We start from the raw sequence: 22,389 nt of genomic DNA, 5'->3' as shown, positions 1-22,389 counted from the left end.
AGGCAATGGTGCTAACCACCTTGTAGCCCACATCTGATACATCAAATCTAAAATAATGTGTATTCACCAAGACAGAGAGATTATAATAACATAACTACAAACACTCAACCTGTCATGAGCGAGCGCTTCCATGCATGTGGCGTACACAGAGCGAACCGACTGGAGCAAAGAACAACATCAACATTTGGGCATTATTTTATTTGGAGGCTTCTTCCTTTCAGAACATCACAGATCTCAACAGATACGAACATTTTCACGTGTAAACTAACGTCCTTCAGGTTGAAGTCACGATTGGAGGATGTTGTCGGTGCTACAACTGAAGCAGGAGGAGTTGGCGACAAAAAACATCAATTGTGAGGCGTTAAGCCGCATCCACAGAAATAAGGCATACATAGAATTTTGTTAAACCTGATGCAGATTTGCTCTTACAGTTGAATCTGATCATATTTAATTGACCCCATGTGTCATAATTTGCTTCTCTCAAAGAAGCTGAATGAGCCCTTTCTGGCACCGCTTTTTGTGATGAGACAACCAATAGCAGCTTCACCTCCATGTAGTCAATATTCATTTAATCTCTCTACTGCAGGTTAGAACTGTATTGAAAGGCATGGTATGTTCATTCTCGTAGATAAATCATAGCAACTGGACTTGCTTGAGTTCCTTGAAGATGTTTCACCTCTCATCCAAGAAGCTTCATCAGTTCTGACTGATGGAACTCCCAACTAGTCAGTGAGTACTGATGAAGCCTCTTGGATGAGAGGTGAAACGTCTTCAAGTTGCTACAATTAATCTACGGGAATAACCATGACCTGGATGGCTGAGAATCTTCACAGACAAAGGTATGTTCAGTTTACAGTAACAATCATTGCACCGATTCTGACCACAGAGCTGAAACTACTATTGAGCCTCTGCATTTGTCAACAGGACGGTTTGCCAGAAAGTTTGCATTTTATGTTAAGGCAGCTCTTAGAAATCGTGAAAATGTTTTGGCCAACAAGAACTTAGGATAATAAATGAGCTATCACGGCACAGAGGCTGTGATAACATTTACGCTGTCACGCTCACATGCCTTGTTGAAGTACACACCATCCTGCATGAGTCATCTTGAGCTCCTTCCCAATTATCATCATTATTATCAATCGCCATCGGAATTAATTAAACTTCTCCGCTTGTCTTTACCGGTTTCAAACCTCTCCTCCACTCTCAGCACTTGGCCTTCTTGCCGTAGCTGTCCACCACCTCGGGTGTGACGCTCTCGTCCTCCTCCACGTCTTCTGTCACGGTTTTCCCGACCAGCTGGAAGATGTCCTCAGCGGCGACGCCCATCGGCTCCGCCACCTTCACCGCCAACATGTCCGCAGTCAGGACTGTTCCTTTGGGGATCTTTACCTTGGCCACCACTGACTTTCCCAGCTGGAGATAAAAGAGCAAAGAGGAGCGATATTATTATTATTGCTCTCGTAGCACAAAGTTGGAAAAACTTAAGCAAAGTAACGCTCAAATGTTTCAGTTATGCCAAACGGTAAAAACTGACCATTGAACCAACTGTTGAGGTGTTTTTGTGATTTTTTTTAACTCACCTTGTCATGGCACGGCTTCTCGCAGGGTAACATCTTCTTAATGCCGCTGCCCAGCGCCCTCTCCACCAATCGGATTGAGCGAACCAGCTCGATCAGTTCAGACGGCACCAGAGAGGCTTCGTGGTCGCTTCCTTTCCACGTCTTGTCCAGGGTTACGTGACGCTCGATGACCTTCGCCCCCAGAGCTACAGCCGCCACTGAAATGCTGATTCCAGACTCATGGCCAGAATAACCAATGGGAATATCTGGAAACTCCTTCTGGTATTCCTGCGGTCGACAAGTGGGTGACATAAGCATCATCCCTAAAGAAATTCAATCAGGTTCTTGCAAAGAGGCTCCAGCCCGCTGCTGGTTGGTTTTGTTCAACAGTAACAACACCAGTAACTCCTGAAGTGTTGATTTATAGCTTTAACCCTCATCCTACAAACATATTTTACATACAAGGACACCCGACTTGGAAGTCCTTGCGGGAAACAACTATAATGGCAAAGCGTTAACTTGCTTTTTCTTAATTAATGTCATTTAAAAGTCATCTTTCTTTTCCACAAATTGCAGCTTTTGCTCCAAGTACAGTCTAAATCAGTACTTTAAAAGTTAATTCATAATTCTCTGATTCTCTGATTCTCTGATCACTTCATTTTAACTAAACATTATTCCAATTGGTATATTTATACGGTGAAACCAAATGGGACTTGGGGTAGGGTGGTCCGTGTCCCATCACACTCTTCCTTTATATCAGTTACATGCATGACACATTATTGCAGTCTTATCTTGTGTAAAAGAACATGAACATTTAATTTGATAAAGTCAAAAAACTATATATTATAAAATTACATATTGTGTTTTTAACTTTGAATATCGTTTTACAGGAAAAGAGTAGTATTTAGAACACATGAGGAAATCTGTGTCTGTTTCCTTCAGAAGGACTAACAAAGTGCTTCTATCCCCTTATAGTGAGTAATATTTAAAATTAGGACCCACTGCAAACATGGATCATATTTCATGACCACCAAACCCCAAATGCAATTTTTAAAAAAATAGTGTTTGTGTTAATGGGGTGACACAATCTGACAACTAAACTTGTCTTTAATCTATTGTTTTTGTTTTTCTATAGGAGTGATATTCTGTTCTGTTCACCGTGATCACTCTGAGGTTGACGTCTTCGGCCTCCAGAGGATACGCGCTGGTACACTGCAGGATGGCAAAGTTCTCGTTGTGCTGCTTCACCGTCTTGTAGACGCGACGCATCGTCTCCATGGACTGCATCCCGCTGGACACCACCATGGGACGCCCTGACACAGACCAGAGGGCGTCAGTCCGTTTAACACAATGTCGAACACTGGCAGAAAACAAGACGCTACAACCGCCCTGTGTATTCTATGCTTATGCAGAACAACAGTCAAACTGATGTTGTTGATGATGCTGAAACCTTTAAGGCTGTTGTCAAGGCATGTCTATGAATATGTCAGATGTTTTTCTATAGTAGGAATACATGTCTGTGAAATTACTCAGAGAAGAACATTCAGACTTAATGTCCTTTTTTTGTTTTTAATTTTTTTTTTGACACCATGCATCGGTGGTGTTTGTATATAGATTTTCATTTTATGAAAATACACTAAGGTCCTCGATTTCTATCACAACAGCTACTTCAATCTTCTTGCAACCCAATCACACAAAGTAGTATAAATAATAACTTGTATAATCACAAAGTATTAATTTGCCTGTGCACTGTAATAAAAACTCAAAGAACTATTTCTTAAAATGTGTGATCTTGAAATTACAATGTTTTACTGTAGCTTTTACAGATATTTGCCATCATTTTGGGCATTTTTTTTTACAATTTTAAAAGTATTCTATTGTTTCCCCGCACTTGACTGATTTAATTGTAACCCACTCACTATTTAAAATAAAATACAGCCTCATACTCCAGCCAGTTCCCCAGCTAAGGTTGTTTAATCTCACCTTTCTTGGCAGTTTTCTCCAGGTAGGGGAAGTTGTTGGTGTCTCCAGAGCCCACTTTGAAGAAAGGCACATTGAGGTCGTGCAGAAACTCCACTGCCATCTATAGCCAGAAAAAAACAAAAAAACAAAGTTAGACATCTCTGCTTCCAAAGCACCCCAAAAAAACTGGACCAAAAGTCTCTGTCTTACCTCATCCATCCCTGAAGCGGTGAAGAAGATCCCCACCTCCTTGGCGTATTTCTGCAGTTCTCTGTACTGCTCATGGCTGAACTCCAGGTGGCGCTTGTGTTCACCGTAAGTTTTCCCCCAGGACTGTTTGGATGTGTAGGGACGCTCCAGGGCTCGCTTGTTGAATTTGTACTCCAGTTCGCTCTTCTGGAATTTGGCACAATCTGCACCACAGTCCTGTCGAGCAGAATATAAGAGCATATGTTTAAACAATGACTGGTGGTGGAATGAGTTACCAAACTCTATTCAATCTGCTGAAGACTAAAGACCTAACTTTTCACTGAACACCTTTGCACTTGACAGACTGAAAACAAAACAAACAAACAAAAAAAATTCCTATCACTTCCCACACAGCCTGCTTTTGGCATCAACACCCTAACACACCTGAACTTGTTTTATGGCACTTATCTAGATTATTTAATCTTGATCAGATCCTTGCTTGTGTTGCATCTGCTCTCAGATGTACGTCGCTTTGGATGAAAGTGTCTGCTAAATGAAATTGTCAAATTTTAAAAGGGTCAGCATCTGAGAGACTGAGTCACAGCCATTGTTAACATAGAAGGTGATCTCCAGAGGATCTCCAAGAGGTTGACGGGGTTGGAGAGATTCTATAAAAAGAAAAGCGACATTCTTCTTCCTTAAATGTGAAAGAGCATATTGTTGTCTGATTCACAGATAACAATGAATCACAGATAACATACACAGATGAAAAAATGTGGGCAAACCAGTGGGGAGAAAAAAATAGACTTTAGCCATGGCACAAATAGGCCTGCAGGGGTCGCCGTACTCCTTCCCGGGAAAGTAATTTCAACAAAAAAGGATTCTTCAGGTCATTGGGTAATTTGCATTTTTGAAGTGAACAACCTAATTTTAGGTAACATTTATGGTTATAATAACAATCTTTACCCAATACTGTTAAATAAGGGGTAACTACACTGATTCCCAAACCTGGCAAGGACCACAAATTAATTGACAATCTCCCACCAATTACTTTACTGAACAGCCATTATAGACTTAAAACAATAGACTTGAAACAGGTGTCGCTGATATTAGGTTTAGGGTTAGAGACACACAATCAGGTTTCAAAAAGGGACGTACAATACACACCTCATATTTGACTTAATTGACTACAAGGACTTAATTAATGACAAACACTTCATTTTATTTTGGGATTAAAAAAAAAAAAGAAAAAGCTTAAGTTCAGGCTTAGTTAAGTTAAGGCTTCCAATGATTTCATCAAATTAATAATAACAATTTTAAAAAAAAATGTCAGGCCAAACTCCATTCATAAATCAGGCAATTTAACGTTCTGCAAAATGGCTCAGCACCGTTTTGTATAAAAGTTCCTTCGTGACCACGGTTGCACAAATTGTCAAGAGCATAACACGATATAACATTAAACATGAATCCAAGCGTTCCAGGAAGCAAATCAGACACTAGTTTATAATTCACTCATAGGAAGGATTCAGAACAGGAAGGTGTGTCGGGCAGCATATAAAATTGGCCAGTTTTTAAATGAAGTTCGGAAAAGCAAAAATCACATCACTTCTGTGTCCGTGTGTGCAAGTTTGACAAGCTGTTTAGGACAAAAGAGGACAGAAATCATTCAAATTGAGGTCGTACGTGTGATTTTTTTTTTTTTATTACCTTTGCCATTTTGATCATTTTCTTGGCAATCTCAATGTCTCCCTGGTGGTTCTGTCCGATCTCAGCGATGATGAAACACGGGTTGGTACCGCCGATCATTCGGCCCGGACACAGTTCAAACTTTAAAGGCATTTTGACGGCAGAGAAGGAAACGAACGAAGCCGGAGAAAGAAAATAATCTAGCGGAGAAGTGGAGGCAGCGGACAGCCGTGAGTCATGAGTGGAGGATCCGACCGGAGCGTTTTAAATGATGCACATTCAGGATGTAGTTCAACGTAGCAGCCGGAGTTCCTCTTTTTCACGTGACGTTTTCCTCAAACGTCACGTAAACAGTGGTTGGGCCTAAAATACTAAATGTTTTAACACATGACATCATTTTAATTTAATTTAAATAATTTATTATTTTTTTAAAAACTTGAACTAAAACAATTTGGTCTCTGTGACAATTATTCTAATCGGTCGGCTACACTAAAAACACACAAAAAAAATAACGCTTTATTTTTTATTTTTTAAATACAGCAACAATTTACTGTTGTTTTACAGATTTCCCCAGTTTTGTTAAATTAGACATAATAGTTTGCAAACTGACAGAAAAAAGGTACTAATTTACATTCACCTTAAAAAAGGCCCAGACTGCAAAATTGTAAAAACGTATTTTTCCAAATAGGAAATGGTTCTTTTACAATGTCTGACTGTGACTTACACAGTTTTATTGTATTGTGTTTTATTTTATTAATATTTGGCATTATTTTTCTGCTGTTTTCAAGCATTACAATATTCCACCCTTTGGTTGGAGCTGCCTCACCTGTAAATGAATCAGCTCCATCACAAACACAGTAGAAACAGAGGTCTCAGCACATGTTCCAGCAGAATGCAATAAAGTTGAACCTTTTGTTCTTGTAATTTCAAAGGAGCTTTGTTTCATCTCTCACATGATGTTCCCCTTTTGACATAATGGAACCAACTGATTTGTTGTGTTTTGTCTGGTGTCTTACCTGTGACACATATGTCTTCCTGTCCTTCTCACCTGGTGTTGGGGGTGTGGCCCTCAGACACTGACTATGGCAGCTCCCACCTTTGGACCTGTCATCCAATAGATTTGAAATCCCCGTTCCACCGTTTATCCAGTGACAATTGTACACATTGTTGAGATTGAATAATGCTTTTTCTATTTTGGTAATGACAGAGACACAATAGTGTCAAAACGTTGATCTGTTTGCACAATAAAAGGCTGTGAATTAGGCAGTGTGGTCCCCATTTTAAACAATTTGTTGTATTAATAAAAACTATAATAAACAACATTTTTAAGAGGTTTTATTTTCAAAATCAACATTTCAGAAATCACAATGAAAGGGCCATATGTGACACTGCAATGTTAGCAGAAGCTGTTAGCTGCAATCCCCAAAGCATCTGACAAAAACGTTTCTCAAAAACCTGTACAATAATAAATACAGCCACACCTCACTAATGTCATGTAATTAGGTCCAATTAAAATTAGCGAGGGACAGGTTGATCCAAACAGAGATGATGTTTGAGAAATATTACCACTGAGTAAAGAAATCTTGCGAGCCAGCCAAGACACACTTCCTAGTTTGGGCTGGCGGTGCAAACATTTCCCACACTTCACAACCTGGAATTGCATGTTAGTTGTTCTCACATTTGATGATACCATAATCTGTTTGGTTCAGCTGTCAGCATCACGTGGAGTCATTTTAAGACTTATTCAAACCTGTTCATACCCAGTTCATTCTTTAACTGTGCTTGTCTTTTTCTCTATCAACTTTTTTGTCTTTCTATTTCACTCATGAACTCAATCCTCAGTTCATGTCTTTTCTTGCCTGTCATCCTCATTTCTAGATCTCTTTTTACAACACTGCCTGTCTCTTGTTCTGTCGATCTATCTGCCTGCTTCTCTCTCTCCCAATCTTTGTGGAGGATCTATTATTCTATCATGTCCAACAAGATGCTATCATCTTCTTTCACGTCAACTTTGACCTTCTTGCCCACAAGCTGCATATCGTCTGGCCTCTGGCTCACCAACCTTCACTGCAAACATGTCCAGGCTCAGCAGCACTGTGCCTTTAGGAATGGCCACTTTGGCCACCACTGATTTGCCCAACTGGAGCGGAAAAACAATAAATAAAATCACCAAGACAGAAATATAGCAGCTAAGCAAAGAATGATAAATACTAACTCTAACCCTAAACTAACATGTACTCACATCATCTCAATTATTCCCAAACTGAGTGAGGCAAAGTTTGGTTTTAGTAGAAACTGAATCCAGACTACACCGACAACACTCGACAACACCGAGATTTAAAAGATCGGTGTCATGGAAGTTAGAGATATAACAAAAACGATGGAAGACAGTAGAGAATCGTTTACAAAGAAACTTTTGTTTGAGGGAATAAAACGGACATTATCTTGCTTATATCAATACCAGACTTGGTGATGATAATACTGATACACAGAGGCATGCTGGTGATGTATGAAGGAGAGGATGAATGAGTTTCTCACAACTTGAGAAGTGGGAGGCATCAAATAAAGTCAGCTTCCTTCAGGTAAGCAAAGTGGACATGGTCATATCATGCTTGGTCTCTAACAATAAGCCTGTGAAGTCCCACCTCCGCAACGAAACTTGCATGTGATCCAGGTTTCAAGTATACAGACGCTCATGCACGTGTCTTTCTTACCTTTGTGATGGCACTCATTGAAATAATGCATTCCCCTACCTCAACCTAAACCTAATTCTAGTCCTAACCTTCAAATAGCTCTTCCAAGCTCTTAAAAAATACAACAAAAATGATTTTTCATCATTCTATACGTCCATCCATTATCTATACACCGCTTAATCCTCACTAGGGTTGCGGGGGGGGTGGAGTCTATCCCAGCTGACTCAGGGTGAAGGCAGGGGACACCCTGGACAGGTCGCCAGTCTATCACAGGGCTACACTTAGAGACAGACAACCAAGCACACTCACATTCACACTTACGGACAATTTAGAATCACCATTTGACCTCAACATGTTTTTGGACTGTGTGGGAGGAAGCTGGAGAACCCGGAGAGAACCCACGCTGCACGGGGAGAACATGTAAACTCCACGCAGAAAGATTCTGGAACGCAAACCGGCGACCTTCTTGCTGCGAGGCAACAGTGCTACCAACTGTGCCACCCTGCAGCCCCCATTCTATACATACCAGTTAAAACCATCACCAAAAGGATAGCAATTCTGAAGCTGCTGCTGCTGACAGTCTGCGCTTCACGTCTGCAGAAAAAAGGCAGCAAAATGTCAGTGTGTTGAATATATCATTTTCCAAAACCAAGCTCATTTTATGCCCACAGTTTCATTTGCATTGGCATTACTGAGTGTTGGTTTTGCAGCGCTGATTGAACAGATGTTGGCTCAGTCACAAGAGAAAAAAGGATGTTTGGATGGTTCCATTCTTCTCTGGTTGTCATGACTTGATGATCCACACATTCACCTCAAGAACGTCTCTCTTTTTCTCCCTTTTTTAAATCAAATTCTACTCAGACTTTCTCATTGCTTCCATTCTGAGGTGAATCTTTTCAGTCACAAGAAAACAAAGAGGTAGAACAACATCTTGGGAAGTGACTCAAGGAAAACAATGTAGTAATGGTTTGATCATAAATGCTGCAACACTGTCACATGGGATGGGAACAATTTAGAAGATTAAGTGTCATCTTTGTAAAGCTGCATCTTTTTAAAATCATTTTCAATACTAAAATCGTAAGAACTTTATTTTATAGTTTTGCTGCATTAGTTTAGAGGGAATTTGTAGAAATATGTACAACAGTATTTTTTTCAAGCTTTCCAACCTAAATTTAATTGGAAATTTTAAGTTGGAACCAGCATTTAGATTTTCTAAAGATAATGCTGCAAAAAAAGGATTTAGCATCATTCAAATGAAATCAGAATAGAAAGGCTACTGACAAAATAACACAGTAATCAAATAGAAGTAATCTTCAATCAGGTTGTGTCTCCCAGAATGTATTCAAATATCATCCCACATCCCAAGTTGATGCCCTGCTGGAATGTTTCTACGACAATCCAGGTGAAGGTATGGAAATGTTTACCTACATGCTTCATATATAGTGTTTATGAATAGTGGAAACAGTCAGGACTGTTGAATCTTGTTGTTACTCCCTCAGATGCTGAGGTCTGACGGAAATGGCCAACAGACTGTGAGACTGTGAGGTTATGATGTTTGCTGGCAAGAAAATCAAAATTAAGCGTTGGTATGATACAAATTACAACAAACTGCACGTTCAAATCTGCTCTAATTATGTAATTAGCATCCAATAGACAACATAAATCTCTCAAATTTGCTCCTGTGCTTATCTTTTTTTTTGTTCTCTACGTCTCAGTTTGGGTTTGGTCGTCCCTCCTTCTCCAAACAGACCTTTGCAATAAGACAGGATGTGCAAATAGATAAAAAGCTAACGACATAATTATACCTGCAGTCTCTTACTGCAGCAGACTAGCTTACTTTAACATACCTACACAAGAAATATATGAAAAACAAACAAACAAAAGAACAAAATGGGAAAGTCTCGACACACCAAAAAGGCACAAACAGAGGAACATAAGCTCAATAAGCCTGTTGGTCCAGGTCACCATCATGGCCCTCCAGACTGAGCAGAGTAAAAGTACAATACGTAGTCTGTACTGAATCACCATGCAACATGAGGATGCATTCGAACACGCAATGAATGGTTTTATGAACCCTACAGACAGCTCATCCACTGTTGATGTGCTTAGTATTTGGTGTCCTTGGTTTGTTTGTCAAAGAAGAAGAGGTGCCACAAAGGTGAGACTTTCTTTCAGACATTATGCAAGAACTTGTGCTGTTTATGATGAAGTTAAAGCAAATATGAGAAAAAAGTTGCCTTTTCACACATTAAGTGGACAAGAAGAAACATTCTGATTCACATTTCTGCCCACGTGATGACTAATCTTACAGCTCTGTCGTGGTCTCCAACTCCACAGAGAAATTGAATCTCGTTAATCTAGCAGCCACTTGTAATGCAGAGTCAGCACCTTTCAGATCACACAGTGATTCGGCTCAACGCTGTTTAAATGTTGATTAGTGCAGCTTTAATTCATTGAAATTTTAGAACTGAATCTAGATTCATGCAGCTTGCAAACTTAAAAAAAAAGATGTTGGTTGAGGTGGCATCAAAGAGGAAGACTCCAATGTGGCGATGTCAGTATGGGACTACTGGAGAACTTTCGGCAACATTATCAGAACTTGTTGTGCCTCCTTGTGGACACAAACGGATTTAAAGGTTCCTTAACTCTCTTCAGGATCTACCAGCACCACATTCCTGAAGCACAGACTTCCATTAAACATCCAGCTGAAGGACGACAGGACAACAACTTTTCATTGACTTTTTACTGATATTGAAATCAAATGGACAATGAACACACATGGTCAAGCAACAGCTGGCTAGTATCTAGTTCTCTTTAAAACCACGACTGTCTAATTTCAGTGACATAAATGTTTTATATACTGTATATATATTGCCTTCTGTATATGTACATAGGTACACGCATAGAGTACATACACGCACTGTTGAGGTTGAAACACACACATACAAACAGGTCACATGTATTGTAATGACTGGACTTTGTTCAGTTCCTGACTGGAGAGGGGGAGAGGCTTTTCAAAAGAAAATGCATAGATTGGAAAATCCAACACAATATGCCACAAGCAGGCTCTACACACACAGTTCAAAGTACACACATTGAATTTGGAGTTTTGTCTTTAGAGTTTGGTCCTTGAAAAAAAACAACAATCAAGAAAAAAAAATCTGATGATACTGCTTTTTTTTTTTTTGTAAGGATGGGAAAACATGAGGCGATGCGTCGAAGGGCAAGAGGTGAATAAAACCACTTAATATCAACCCTCAACAGTCATAGAAGGATTCATAAGAGTGACAGGTTACAGCACAGCATCATGGGAATGATATTGTTTGGGGGCCATGCCAAGCAGGTTGTAGTGTAGCCGTCGGCCCAAACAAACATCAACCCTTCCCTTTTAGTGTCCCGACTCACCACCCTTACATCAGTGTTACTCAAGACCACAGACCATGAGACCTGGTGTGGATCTAACTGGCCCCTAATCTCAATTTGTTTCACAACAAAGGCAATATATTGTAAGGTCTTAATTGGTCTGTGGAAGAGGTGCACACAGGTACAAACCTTTCAGGGGGCAGAAAACGGTGAGCAGGTACATCAAGGCTAATCTCTACAGCCCTGCCAGGAGGAGATAGAAGAGGGGGGGGTGGGACCACTGGCTATATCCTTGCACTGGGGCAATAACAGGGCTGTGCATGGCGAATAGATGTGGACATACAGGGTTGTCAGCCCTTGTTGTCTGAATACAAATGGTGGGACATCAGTAGTTGGGTAGGTCGGTGTGTGGCGGAAAAAGGATGATATGGAATGACGCCCTGAACAGCCTTGCATGTCTAGCGGACTAGCGGGGCCTGCTTGAGGGAGATGAGGACGGAGCGCATGCGGGACACGTCTTTGGCCTGCTTGCTGGACTTGGGGTTGAAGTCGCAGAGCCGAGCCACCCGCTCCCACTCGGTGCCGGGGTTGTTCTCATCCAGATCTGAAATCATGGCTTCCTCAGCCGCCCTACATGCAACAGAGAGGAGGAAGGGACACGGAGAAGAGAACAGTCAGTGGAGGAAACGGTCAAACGCACACAGAGAAACGTGCAGCCCTGAGAAAATCCTCTGCCGACCACCAATACACACCAGTTTTGACTCAAGTTGTGTTGAGCTTTGACTCAGCAGTTTTGACTCTTGACATGTTTGAAGTATTTGTCAGTTAGATTAAAGTTTAAAAAAAAATCTCAGCCAGACACCAGTATCTGAGCCTTCCCATTGAATTTTGGCTGGGTTGTTAGTTCAGCAGAGTCCACCTCAGGGCAGGACAGTCCAGTCACCACACAGAAACATCCATCTGTCTTTACACTCACAAAGAGAAACGAGCTTTAACAGCTTCATTACCTGTGGCATGCCCCCAACTCTGCGTACACATTACAGTACAGTCACCTGTATTTTCGACTGTCCACAACGGTAATGGGAGATACATACACAACACTGAAAAACAAACTTAAGCTTAAAAAAAATGTAAAAAAAATCAAATAACTGTAAGGTCTGACAAGCATTTTTGGTTGGTTAAAAATGCAGTTCTGTACAGAACTGGGGGAAGGGAGTTCACCCACACCCGTACACATTAACTTGCCCAGTGTGGTTGCATATTTACTATGTTCTCTTTCCTAAACAAGAACCAAGTATAGGGATAATGAGCTCATCTGTATACTTGTCCTTGATTAAAAAGGAACAATAATGGCAAGCTCTTTGTCATCTTCTTGTTTTTTTTGTTTTTTTAACCAAGCCCAAAAGAACTGGAAGCACTACAGGGCCGTAGCCATGCATTTTGCTGCAGCAGAAAAGCAGGCTATTTGGAGTCGTGGCAAAGAATGCGTTTTCGTTGATTTCATGTGTCATAAGTGTGGAACGAATATCTTCTTGACAAGGGTGGTGGTATTTTTTTTAACCATCTACATAACAAAAAAAATTACATTTACACTAAAGGAATTACCAAAAATCTGAAATTAAAACACCAAAAAAAAAAAAAAAAAAAAAAAGAACTCAAGAAAAAAATTGTGCCACTATCACAAGACATTTTGAAATGCAAGCCACAGAATATGGCTTAACAAATCTAAGCTGTCATTCCACCCCACCCACAAACATTGTACCAATTCCACTGCCATACTTTATCTCCGTTTTCAAGGTTTGTTTCTAGTCCCCACCCCAGCTGCAGGCACAAACTGACCTACTGACTACAACACTGTACACAAAGCAAAATGGGGGATGAGAAGCTAATGAACATTCACTGTCACGACCAACTACAAATACACAAAGGGACTAAAAGGACCACAACATCAAAGTAGGGGACATCGTACCAAACTTCTATCAAGGCTAACTGATGGACTATCAGACTGGGTATCTGTGCAACGCATAATAAACACACACATACACACAGAAACTGCATCTATCCCCTGTCAATAATATAAAGTATTTGGAGGTTCTGGGGTTTTATATTTTTACTTAACTGGTCTAGGCGGTAGCAAGGATGGTTAATGTGTGTGCTTTAAGGTGCATAGGAAAAGAAAACAGGGAGAAACAGTTTCACAAGTCAGAATTTAGAAGAGAGATAGAGAGGGAAGGGAGTGAAATTAAAGACAACAAAAATGAGCCAAATGCAGATGTTGAAAGCAGGCATGCAAAAGCAACAATTCCTCAAACGTTTTTTTTTTTTTTTTCCTTCTACAAAATGGTTAGTGTGCAGCCTTTGGTTTGGTAAGTGGACAATTCACTGCGTCTCATGCTAAACTCAAGGGCACTATGAGTCTTGTTTATAAAACTGCTTTGGGCTACTTTTTAAAAAGGATGCTTAAAAATGAAAGAAGCACCATCATTTCGTTAAAAGGCCAATCTACATAAAGTCCAAAACCTCTTCAAGTTTGTTTGCATGTCACAAATTATCGACACAGTTTTCACTACATCTCTCACTTTCTCCAAAAGACTATAGGCAGTAACAATTGTTCGTTCTGTTTTTGTATTTTCTAATTCCCCATTTTGTGTGGGAAGTGGTTTTCACATGAGTATTTGTAAGCAAGGCCTCTGGAGTCCCTGTCACAGAATCCCACCTACGGGACAAGGGAGGAGAAAGTGGTATGATTCAGCGTCATTCTGCACCAACAATGCCGAGGCTGTAAAATTCATTCTGTAGCGTTGGGCTAAAGCCAAATATAAGCTAATAGTATGCTGCATGAGCTGCATTGAGGTGTGCACATTTAAAAGTTGACGACTCCTAAACAGCACCCTGAGGGCATGAAAAACACAAAAATGAGCACAGTAATATTTACAAGCAATATGTGATGCTAATTTCAAACTAAAAACAAACATTTTACCAGGACAAACATGCCAAATTATTCTCACCAAGCATAAACGAATATGACACTAAAATCTTGCTTTGTTATGTTTTTTTTCCTTCCACCAAGTACAGCATTCACGCTGATCTGACCTTTGACATAGAAAACCAAAGCTGAAGAATTAGAGGAAACAAAATGTGCACACCACAACGCAGCCTAATGGATATTCCCAAGTAATCTGATAGCAAAAACCAAAGGCTGCACAGCTCAAGCTATTGGATAGCTAGCTGGGCACATTAGCATGTCATCCTATAGGACAGCAGTAGCTACAGAGCAGCTAACATTCTAGTAAAAGCATGAACACAGTTGAGTTTGAAGCAGTTGTGTATCCACGACATGAGCAGAGGTGTCAGCAATAAAGTCTTGCTGTACATGTAATTGCAGCACCAATAATCAGGAGAAGAGAGATGATGGAGGGGTTGTGTGTTGGAACTTGTGTCGATACATCTGCACTTTTAAGAAAACCAAATTCTGATACTGTTTAATGCTACCCGGAAATAAACTGCAGACCAATTCAACAAGCTAAATCGCAGAAACAAAACTTTGGAAAACTATTTCTCATTAACTTTTAATAGCATCGCTGCAGCCTATAAACGACAAGAGAATAACCTCAAAGGTATCAGCTTCTGATTTACTCGGCACAGTGCAGTGCAGTGAAACCATACATTATTTTATCAACTAACTAAGGGGAGATGATACTGACGCAAACACAAGTCCAAATATAAACACACAATTGCTTCAAACTAATCTAAAAGCATCCTAACTCCTGAATAACATATTGTAGATTAATTCTAGAGAAAACGACATTCATAAAGGCATTAAGTGGGAAAAAAAACAAACACTTTCTGTTAAAGTTTATACAATTAATGTAAGCAAGTGTCAACTGTTGGAGACTTATGGAATGTATTTGCGAAATGTTTTGCTGAAATGGCTGAAGGGAAAAAGGACAGAAGTGAATGATGAATGCAAAATCAACACGGGCACATGTGTGAAACAACTCATTTGATTTCTGTGGATGTGAGGAGCTTTGGCAGAGTGTCTGATTTGCATGCAGTTGTTCTCTGTACTGTAATATCCTGACAGGCATCCACTCACGAATGACATGCAGACATATGGGATTCATATGTATTTGATTTGAGAAAAACAACTACAAGCTACATGTGATGGGTAAGAATTAGAAGTACAAGCAGTTAAAAATGGGACAGTTCAAAATGGAAATGAAAATAGCAACACAGAGAGAGCTAACCAGTGCCCCTAATTAATGAGACGAGTATGATTGTGGTTGATGAGAATGGAGGGGGAAAAACAAATGGAAAGGAAAATTAAAAGGAGGATGTTAGTTGGAGCAACATACACATAACCAATGAGCTCAGAGAAGGGCTGCTTGTAGAAGTCTTCATCCAGCACCCTGGACAAACATCCGCCCAAACGACAGAGCAGCAAGAAGGCAGGAGAGAAGAGAGAAAGCGGTAAAAGGGAGAAGAAGATGGAAACACAAGCATTATAGGTTACCACACAGTAATAAGCTCAGACATATCATGAAAGGTTGTTTTTGGAAGGACTTCTGAATGTCGTGTCAGTGGGCATCAGAGAATCAGCTGAAATCTTGACATGACACTTGTGATAAGATCATTGGCTCGCTGCTTTTTAAAATAATTACATAAGCAAGATATTATTTCCTTATTAAGCAATTAGTCACTATCCAGTATGTTGTAGCTTTACCTATCGCATACATATACATACTTGTGGCTATTATTTGTTTTAATGTAGTAACTTAGTTCGGAGTCTCTTCTACATACAGTTTATACATTTTCCTGCATAAACAAAGCAATGAATTGATAAATACATAATTGATATTGGAAAATAACTGTCAGCTGCAGCCCAAGCTCTTTGTAGAACTCATTCCACACCCTCACATTTATAAGAGGACTTATGCAACTTATCTATTTTTACGAGAATAAAACCCTTTATGTGATAAGACTGTAGAGCAGAAGCAGGTTTCCGATGAGCACACACACACACAGTGCTGCCAGGTGAGTAGGGAGTTATGGCTGCTGCTAGTTTATTATTAATAAGGCAGCGGGGCCGTGTTACAGTGCAGCAGAAACTAAAGACTAAAATGCTGCCAATTTCACTTTGCAAAATGATTAGTTACAATTTGTTTTTCTAGTACTACTTCTTTAGTAGTATATGAATACAACTCCAACATGTCAAAGCTATTAAGTGTTATTTTTATTATCAACTAGTCAAGATACACATTTAGCAGTATTATTTGAGAGTCAATTCATTCAATTATTTTTTTGTAAGATTCTTGATTTGTAAAATATCGATATATTTTTAGTTATATTTGAATATGACTTGTTAGCTAGCGTTTTTGAGCCACTAAAAATAAGCCATAGTATAATGAACGAGCTCTGAGGATTGTCTCTCTCTCTGTATTCAGTTAATGTCATCTGAGAACTGTAGCTACACTATTCTTAGTCCTCCATCGTCACCAATTCATGAAAACAGAGGTGGAGTCATTGTAAGACTATAAGAAAAGCACAATACAGTGGTTGCTTTGATTGTATGTGACTAAATTCTTCATACAGAAAGGTCTAACTTAGGCTGACTGAAAATTGTTTCAATTAATTTTAGCCTTAAGTGGAGGTCAAAAGACACTTAAACGTAGGAGTTAGTAAGTTAGTAAAGACTGTTGTGCGCTGGGTACCATTACTACAGATAGTGTATGTATGAAGGGACACACAATGATACAGTCGTGTATGTTGCTGGACCAAAGTACTGGACTGCAATATATCATAGAGGCTTAGGTTGTCCCGAGGCAGTCAAACAGAATACTGAATAAACGATACCAGAAAAGAGTATACGTGTGTAAAAGCATTATCATGAGAGAAAAAGGCTTGTTTTCACATTATAAACATGTGACTAAAGGCAATGATAACTGGGGAGTCTGTGGTGACGACAGATACACAAGAAAACTGTTTTTTCTGGAACATCAAGGTTAAAGCGGACTGACTTTTATTAATCATGGAGAGCCAACACACTCCACACCCCAAACATTAACATTGGATTATAGACGCACCTGCACACTGCTAATATTTAATAACTATTAATATACTTCTGTACTGAAATATTTTCCAAGTTTGTGTGTCGCTGTGAGCCCTCTTGGTTTGTTTTGTCCACAAACTAACTATAGATATGCTCTTTTTACAGTAATATCAGGCAACCCTCATTTCCATTAATCTTCTGTCTTGGTTCAGTCCCTGCAAGAAGCCAGTACCTGTTATTGGTTTTGGTTTTCTCCAGCTGCTCGTTTTGCCTGGCATGCCACTCCTCCAGCTCCACCTTGGCCTTCTCTTTCCACTCCGACTCCTGCTTACGAGAGTTTGCATCTGCACGGAGATGACAAAGAACAGGAGTGATTAGCAAGTGAGGAGATGGACGGAAAAATAAAGACAGGAGCGAAGGATGACAATCGGAATGACAAGGAAGAAAAAATTGAAAATCAGCCATGAGGGGAAAGAGGAATTCTGTATGACTGCATGAGGTTTACACATTCTACACAAAAAGTCAGTTAGGTTTAAATCTCTAGTGCTTGGCATAGATCTTTACCTTTACGTGGCACTATTACTCTGCCCAAATCCTTTGTAACAAAAAGTTCTGCTGTGTGCTTACCTAGCAATTCCAGCCTCTCTCTTTGCTCCTCTCTCCACTTGCGTAGACTTTCAGGTTCGGCCTGCAGTCGGTCTGCATTGGAAATTGCTGCATAGGCATCTGACGGGCCGTTGCTTTCCTGAAAAACAAGGGAGATAATAGGCAGAGTTTCTTCACAAAGGACATTTTATCAAAGACATTTACTGAAAAGAGGCAAAGAAACATTCAGTCTCTCATCATGATTTATTTAACAATTGATCTTTGAAAGTTGCTTGTGAATTTGGAATCTGCTCTTTTTGTCCTAACATCCAATAGGCATGCAGTACATCTGTTCTTAAGAGTGAGCTTTTCTCTGTGCCACACAGAAGTCCTGACAGTGCAAAAAGAAGAAATGTTGCAATGACAGCACAGGAAAAGGAAGCTGAAATGATTCGAACAGCCAAATACTCAAACCTCTGTGCTAAAAAGAAGGGAAAAAAAGAGCCACACTGACATTTACACACACAAATTTCTTATATTTTACACCATGAGAATGCTGCAGAATTTAAATGCAAACAAGATGCTGAGCAAATCTCAGCATCCCATTTAATTCACTTGAAGGATAATTACAGTTTATTCCAACTGAGGCAGTAATTATCTGGGACATCTGGGAACATGGCAACATCACTAAAATGAAATCTGATATGCCAAGAAACACAAGCCATTGGGCCATTAGGTTTTAAGGCAGACACCAGATCACTCAAAAAATGTCTTACTTACTCAAACATTTTGAAAAACAAAATGCAACCACTTTACACAGAGTTCCTGGTTCAACTACTGTACTTTCTATAATAAAGCTGTAGTTGTGCTGTGCATTGAAGGTCTATTAATGACATTTTGGGTGCACTAAATTTAATATTTACCTCCTAATAAAGTGGTTTAAATGATCTTCTTTAATGACAAGCTTGATAATAATAATAAAATGATATAAAAAGTGCTTCTTGACCTGCTATTAGTTGTTATATTGTGAATGTGTTTGCAGATCTCAGCAATGTAGATTCAGATGCAGATTTGTGTACAATCAATGCTTATGTGACTGATACAGAATACAGACAGAGCCTGCATTTTAATACACATAGAAAGACTAACAAAGATCAGGACAGAAGAAAGCTGACGATTCAAGAGCAAAACTACGAGGAAGCAAAACAATGTAAAGGCAGTATTACCCCATGAAGTTCTCCATTGACGGTGCCATCTGAAAAAGATGCAATTTAAAATAGCTGTTACAAGTCAAGCAGACAAATAAAACCAGAAACATGATCAAATATGTCTCGAAAGATTGAGAGATTTTCACACACGTTCATATTTCGTAATATGACATGTCAGCATTTCTAACCAACAACAATTGCTAAACCACAGCAATGCTACAGCTTGGAGGAAATGAGGCAGTCTTGGTCAAAGGTTATTGAGCTCGATCAGTTTCCTCTTGTGGCTGTAAGTTAGCAGCAGAAACAGCTGCAGCTACCTGCGTGTGTAGCTCCGAAGTCAATGGGACGCAATGAATGACGCGGCCAAGAGCGGAAGAACTGATGTTATCAATAGGCTTCATTCATTTCAGAAACAAAGCAAAAGCTAGAATCGTGACACAATAAACATTAAAATCACTCCGAGTTTTCCTTTAATATGTTCCTTGGTGAATTTTGGAATACGCTGACAAAGGATAACGCTAACTAAACCCACTTGGCTAATCTGCTAGCTCAGCTTAAGCTAGCAAGCTGGCTAAGAAAAACACCGACTTCAGTGTCTATTTCGGGGCAAATTAACGTCTACGTTCACCGAACAGCTAGCGTTCGCAGTCATAGACAATCTCTTGAGATTACAGATAACTAGACATTCAATAAAACCGAGGCAAAGTTGACCACAGCAGTCACACACCGTTGGAGTCTCCCAGCGACGACGGGACCTCTCCGCTGTCCAGGATGCTGAAGCCTTCGTCGTTTTCAATGCCCGCTATTTCGCTCTCTTGCTGGGCCAAAAAGGCGGCAGCGGGGTCCTCTTCCGAGCCCACGCCGTTTCCAGCGGCGGGCGCGTTCAGCATGTCAAAATCATCCATGTTGTGGGAGGATAAAGATGAGAAACGGCGAGCAGGTGTAGCAGTCCACCGAAACCGAGCGGCTCAACGGGAAGAAGGACGAGAGAAAAAAAGAAAAGAAAAAAAAAAAACAGTTAAAGCTAGCGAAGCGGAAGCAGAAAAACGGCCAATCACAATCCAGGATGGATGACTGGCAGCGCTGATAACCAACCAGAGATCAGCTGACTCAAAATTGGACCAATCAAATCTTTGAAAGCTTCCATACGGGTCCCATGACCTGCTACGTGCTGCTGTCAGAGCTGGGGGAAAAAAATCCGCAGTCTTGATTACTGGGCGAGATTGGATAGCTCCATGTTTAAAGCATTTATATGGTCAAGTCTTTGTCTTCTTTCTTTGCAGAGGTATTATCTTGTCAGAAAAAAATAAATAAAAATATTCAAAAAAAACCCATACATATTCATATATAAATACAGAACATATGTATTTTTTCTCATTCAAATCCAAAGATATTAATTATGGACTATGGCTACAAAGAGTTTATGTCATGTTGTTCAAGTTCTACTTGTATTGTTTCTTCAAGGTGCCTGCTTTACCCTCTAACCTTTATGAACCTGCTACAGAGAAACATCCACACACCTGGATGCTGCCAAATAAAATCAATGTGGGAATGTTCCTTTATGCTGACATGAAGTTTCTTTCCCACCTTTCTTCAGTGTTCCTCATGACTTCTGTCATCTGGGTTTGTGGCTTTTTCTTTGACACAACAGTTGTTCCCAGTCCAAACCTACAACGTCACACTGATTAATTATTAACACCTCTGACAGTTTCAAAGGATTCAGGTGGCAAGCCAGCACTCACCTGACTCAAGTTATGGAGCTGATAGCAAATATATTGGCTTTAAAACATGGGTGCAATATAAGAGTGACTCAGTGAACTGTCGGATAATTCATTGCGACGGTATTTTAAAGCTACACCGTGATACAGTGCATGGTGAGTGGATGGTACAGTGAGTTTTGAATGTACTGGGCTTGCAATAGATTGACTTTAAAACTTAGCAGTAGAGTCCATAGTGGAAGATTCAGATATAACAGGCAGTGAACAGTTGGTGATTTTATTCAGTGTAAATATCCAGGATGGCCTTTTAAAAGCGTGGATGCACTTACTTATTCAAGGGGTTTTCTTTAATAAGAATGTAGCAAACCAAAGGATTTAAAGAAGCCTTATGAAGCTGTCACTTTATAGGGTTTTTAAATGAATAAATGTGCCTTACGAAAAGTTAACTGATGGAATATCTTGCCTTCTTAAAGTGTCTCAGGCCATCAGATGTGTTGTGCCAAAGTTGTGTTGTTCAACAGCAAATAGCCCGATCCAACTACTGTAGTAATTTGTATTACGGCATGAACCAGTCACCCAAGCAAAAAGAAATTATGGTTTATTATTACTGTAAGACTGGAAGGTTAATCACTTTGAAAATCAGTGAAATAGTGCAGTCAGAAAAACCATCAGACACAGTGGAGAAACTGGCATTCATAAGGACTGCGTCAGGAAAGGGGAAGACAGTTCAACAAGACTCGTGGATCAGCCCTTCAAGGTCAAAGCGCTGCAAAGAAACTACTGCTGCACTACCGGTAAGTAGAAGAAAACCGGTGAAACCAAGGGACACAGTGGAACAACATTAGAGCAATGGAAAGCTGGACTTTACTCTGATGGGTCAAAACTCAAGATTTTTAATTCTGAATGCTGGTACGTGATTGGATGGCATCTGCAGGTTTGGTTGCCATCATGAAGCATTGAGGAGTTGTGATTGTGAAAGGGGCTTCGCTGGTGACGCTGTTGGTGATCTATTCAGACTCCCGGGCCTTAACCAACATGGCTACCTCAAAATTCTGAAGTGACATGCCATTCCATCTGTATGGAGCTTTATGAGACAGCATTTGTTTTTGAAAGAACAATGAGCTAAAACACACCTTCAGACTCTGTAAGGGTTGTTTGAACAAGAAGTAAAGAGGTGGAGGGCTGCGTCAGAAGACCTGGCTTCCACAATCCCCTGACCTACACCTAACTGAGATGGCTTGAGAGGAGTTAAGACTGCAAAGTGAATGAAAAAAGCAAACCCATTCAGAGCTATTGGAAGAGCATCTCCATGTGAAGACCTCATGGAACTGAGTGTGCAAAGCTGTTATCAGAGCAAAAGGTGTCTACGATGAGGAA

General features: G+C 40.0%; 2 protein-coding genes across 2 annotated transcripts; both read right to left on the bottom strand.

Moving 5' to 3' along the window:
- Window positions 1–762: 762 nt before the first annotated feature.
- On the bottom strand, window positions 763–5,653 carry nansa (N-acetylneuraminic acid synthase a). Its single transcript, XM_008294213.1, has 6 exons — window positions 5,418–5,653; window positions 3,732–3,947; window positions 3,543–3,642; window positions 2,718–2,872; window positions 1,581–1,847; window positions 763–1,413 (listed from the first exon to the last, which is right to left on the bottom strand). The coding sequence occupies exons 1-6, from the start codon at window positions 5,547–5,549 to the stop codon at window positions 1,204–1,206; spliced, it is 1,080 nt and encodes a 359-aa protein (XP_008292435.1). The 5' UTR covers window positions 5,550–5,653; the 3' UTR covers window positions 763–1,203.
- Window positions 5,654–10,817: 5,164 nt separating this feature from the next.
- clta (clathrin, light chain A) lies at window positions 10,818–20,306 on the bottom strand. Its single transcript, XM_008294212.1, has 5 exons — window positions 20,022–20,306; window positions 19,313–19,341; window positions 18,129–18,246; window positions 17,734–17,845; window positions 10,818–12,082 (listed from the first exon to the last, which is right to left on the bottom strand). Exons 1-5 carry the CDS (start codon window positions 20,197–20,199, stop codon window positions 11,911–11,913), a joined length of 609 nt encoding a protein of 202 aa, XP_008292434.1. The 5' UTR covers window positions 20,200–20,306; the 3' UTR covers window positions 10,818–11,910.
- Window positions 20,307–22,389: the final 2,083 nt, after the last annotated feature.

The sequence above is a fragment of the Stegastes partitus genome, unplaced genomic scaffold (assembly GCF_000690725.1).
Source record: "Stegastes partitus isolate 25-593 unplaced genomic scaffold, Stegastes_partitus-1.0.2 Scaffold947, whole genome shotgun sequence".
Classification (NCBI taxonomy): domain Eukaryota; kingdom Metazoa; phylum Chordata; class Actinopteri; family Pomacentridae; genus Stegastes; species Stegastes partitus.
The sequence above is the reverse complement of the archived record's forward strand: the minus strand, read 5'-3'. Positions and strand labels throughout refer to the sequence as shown.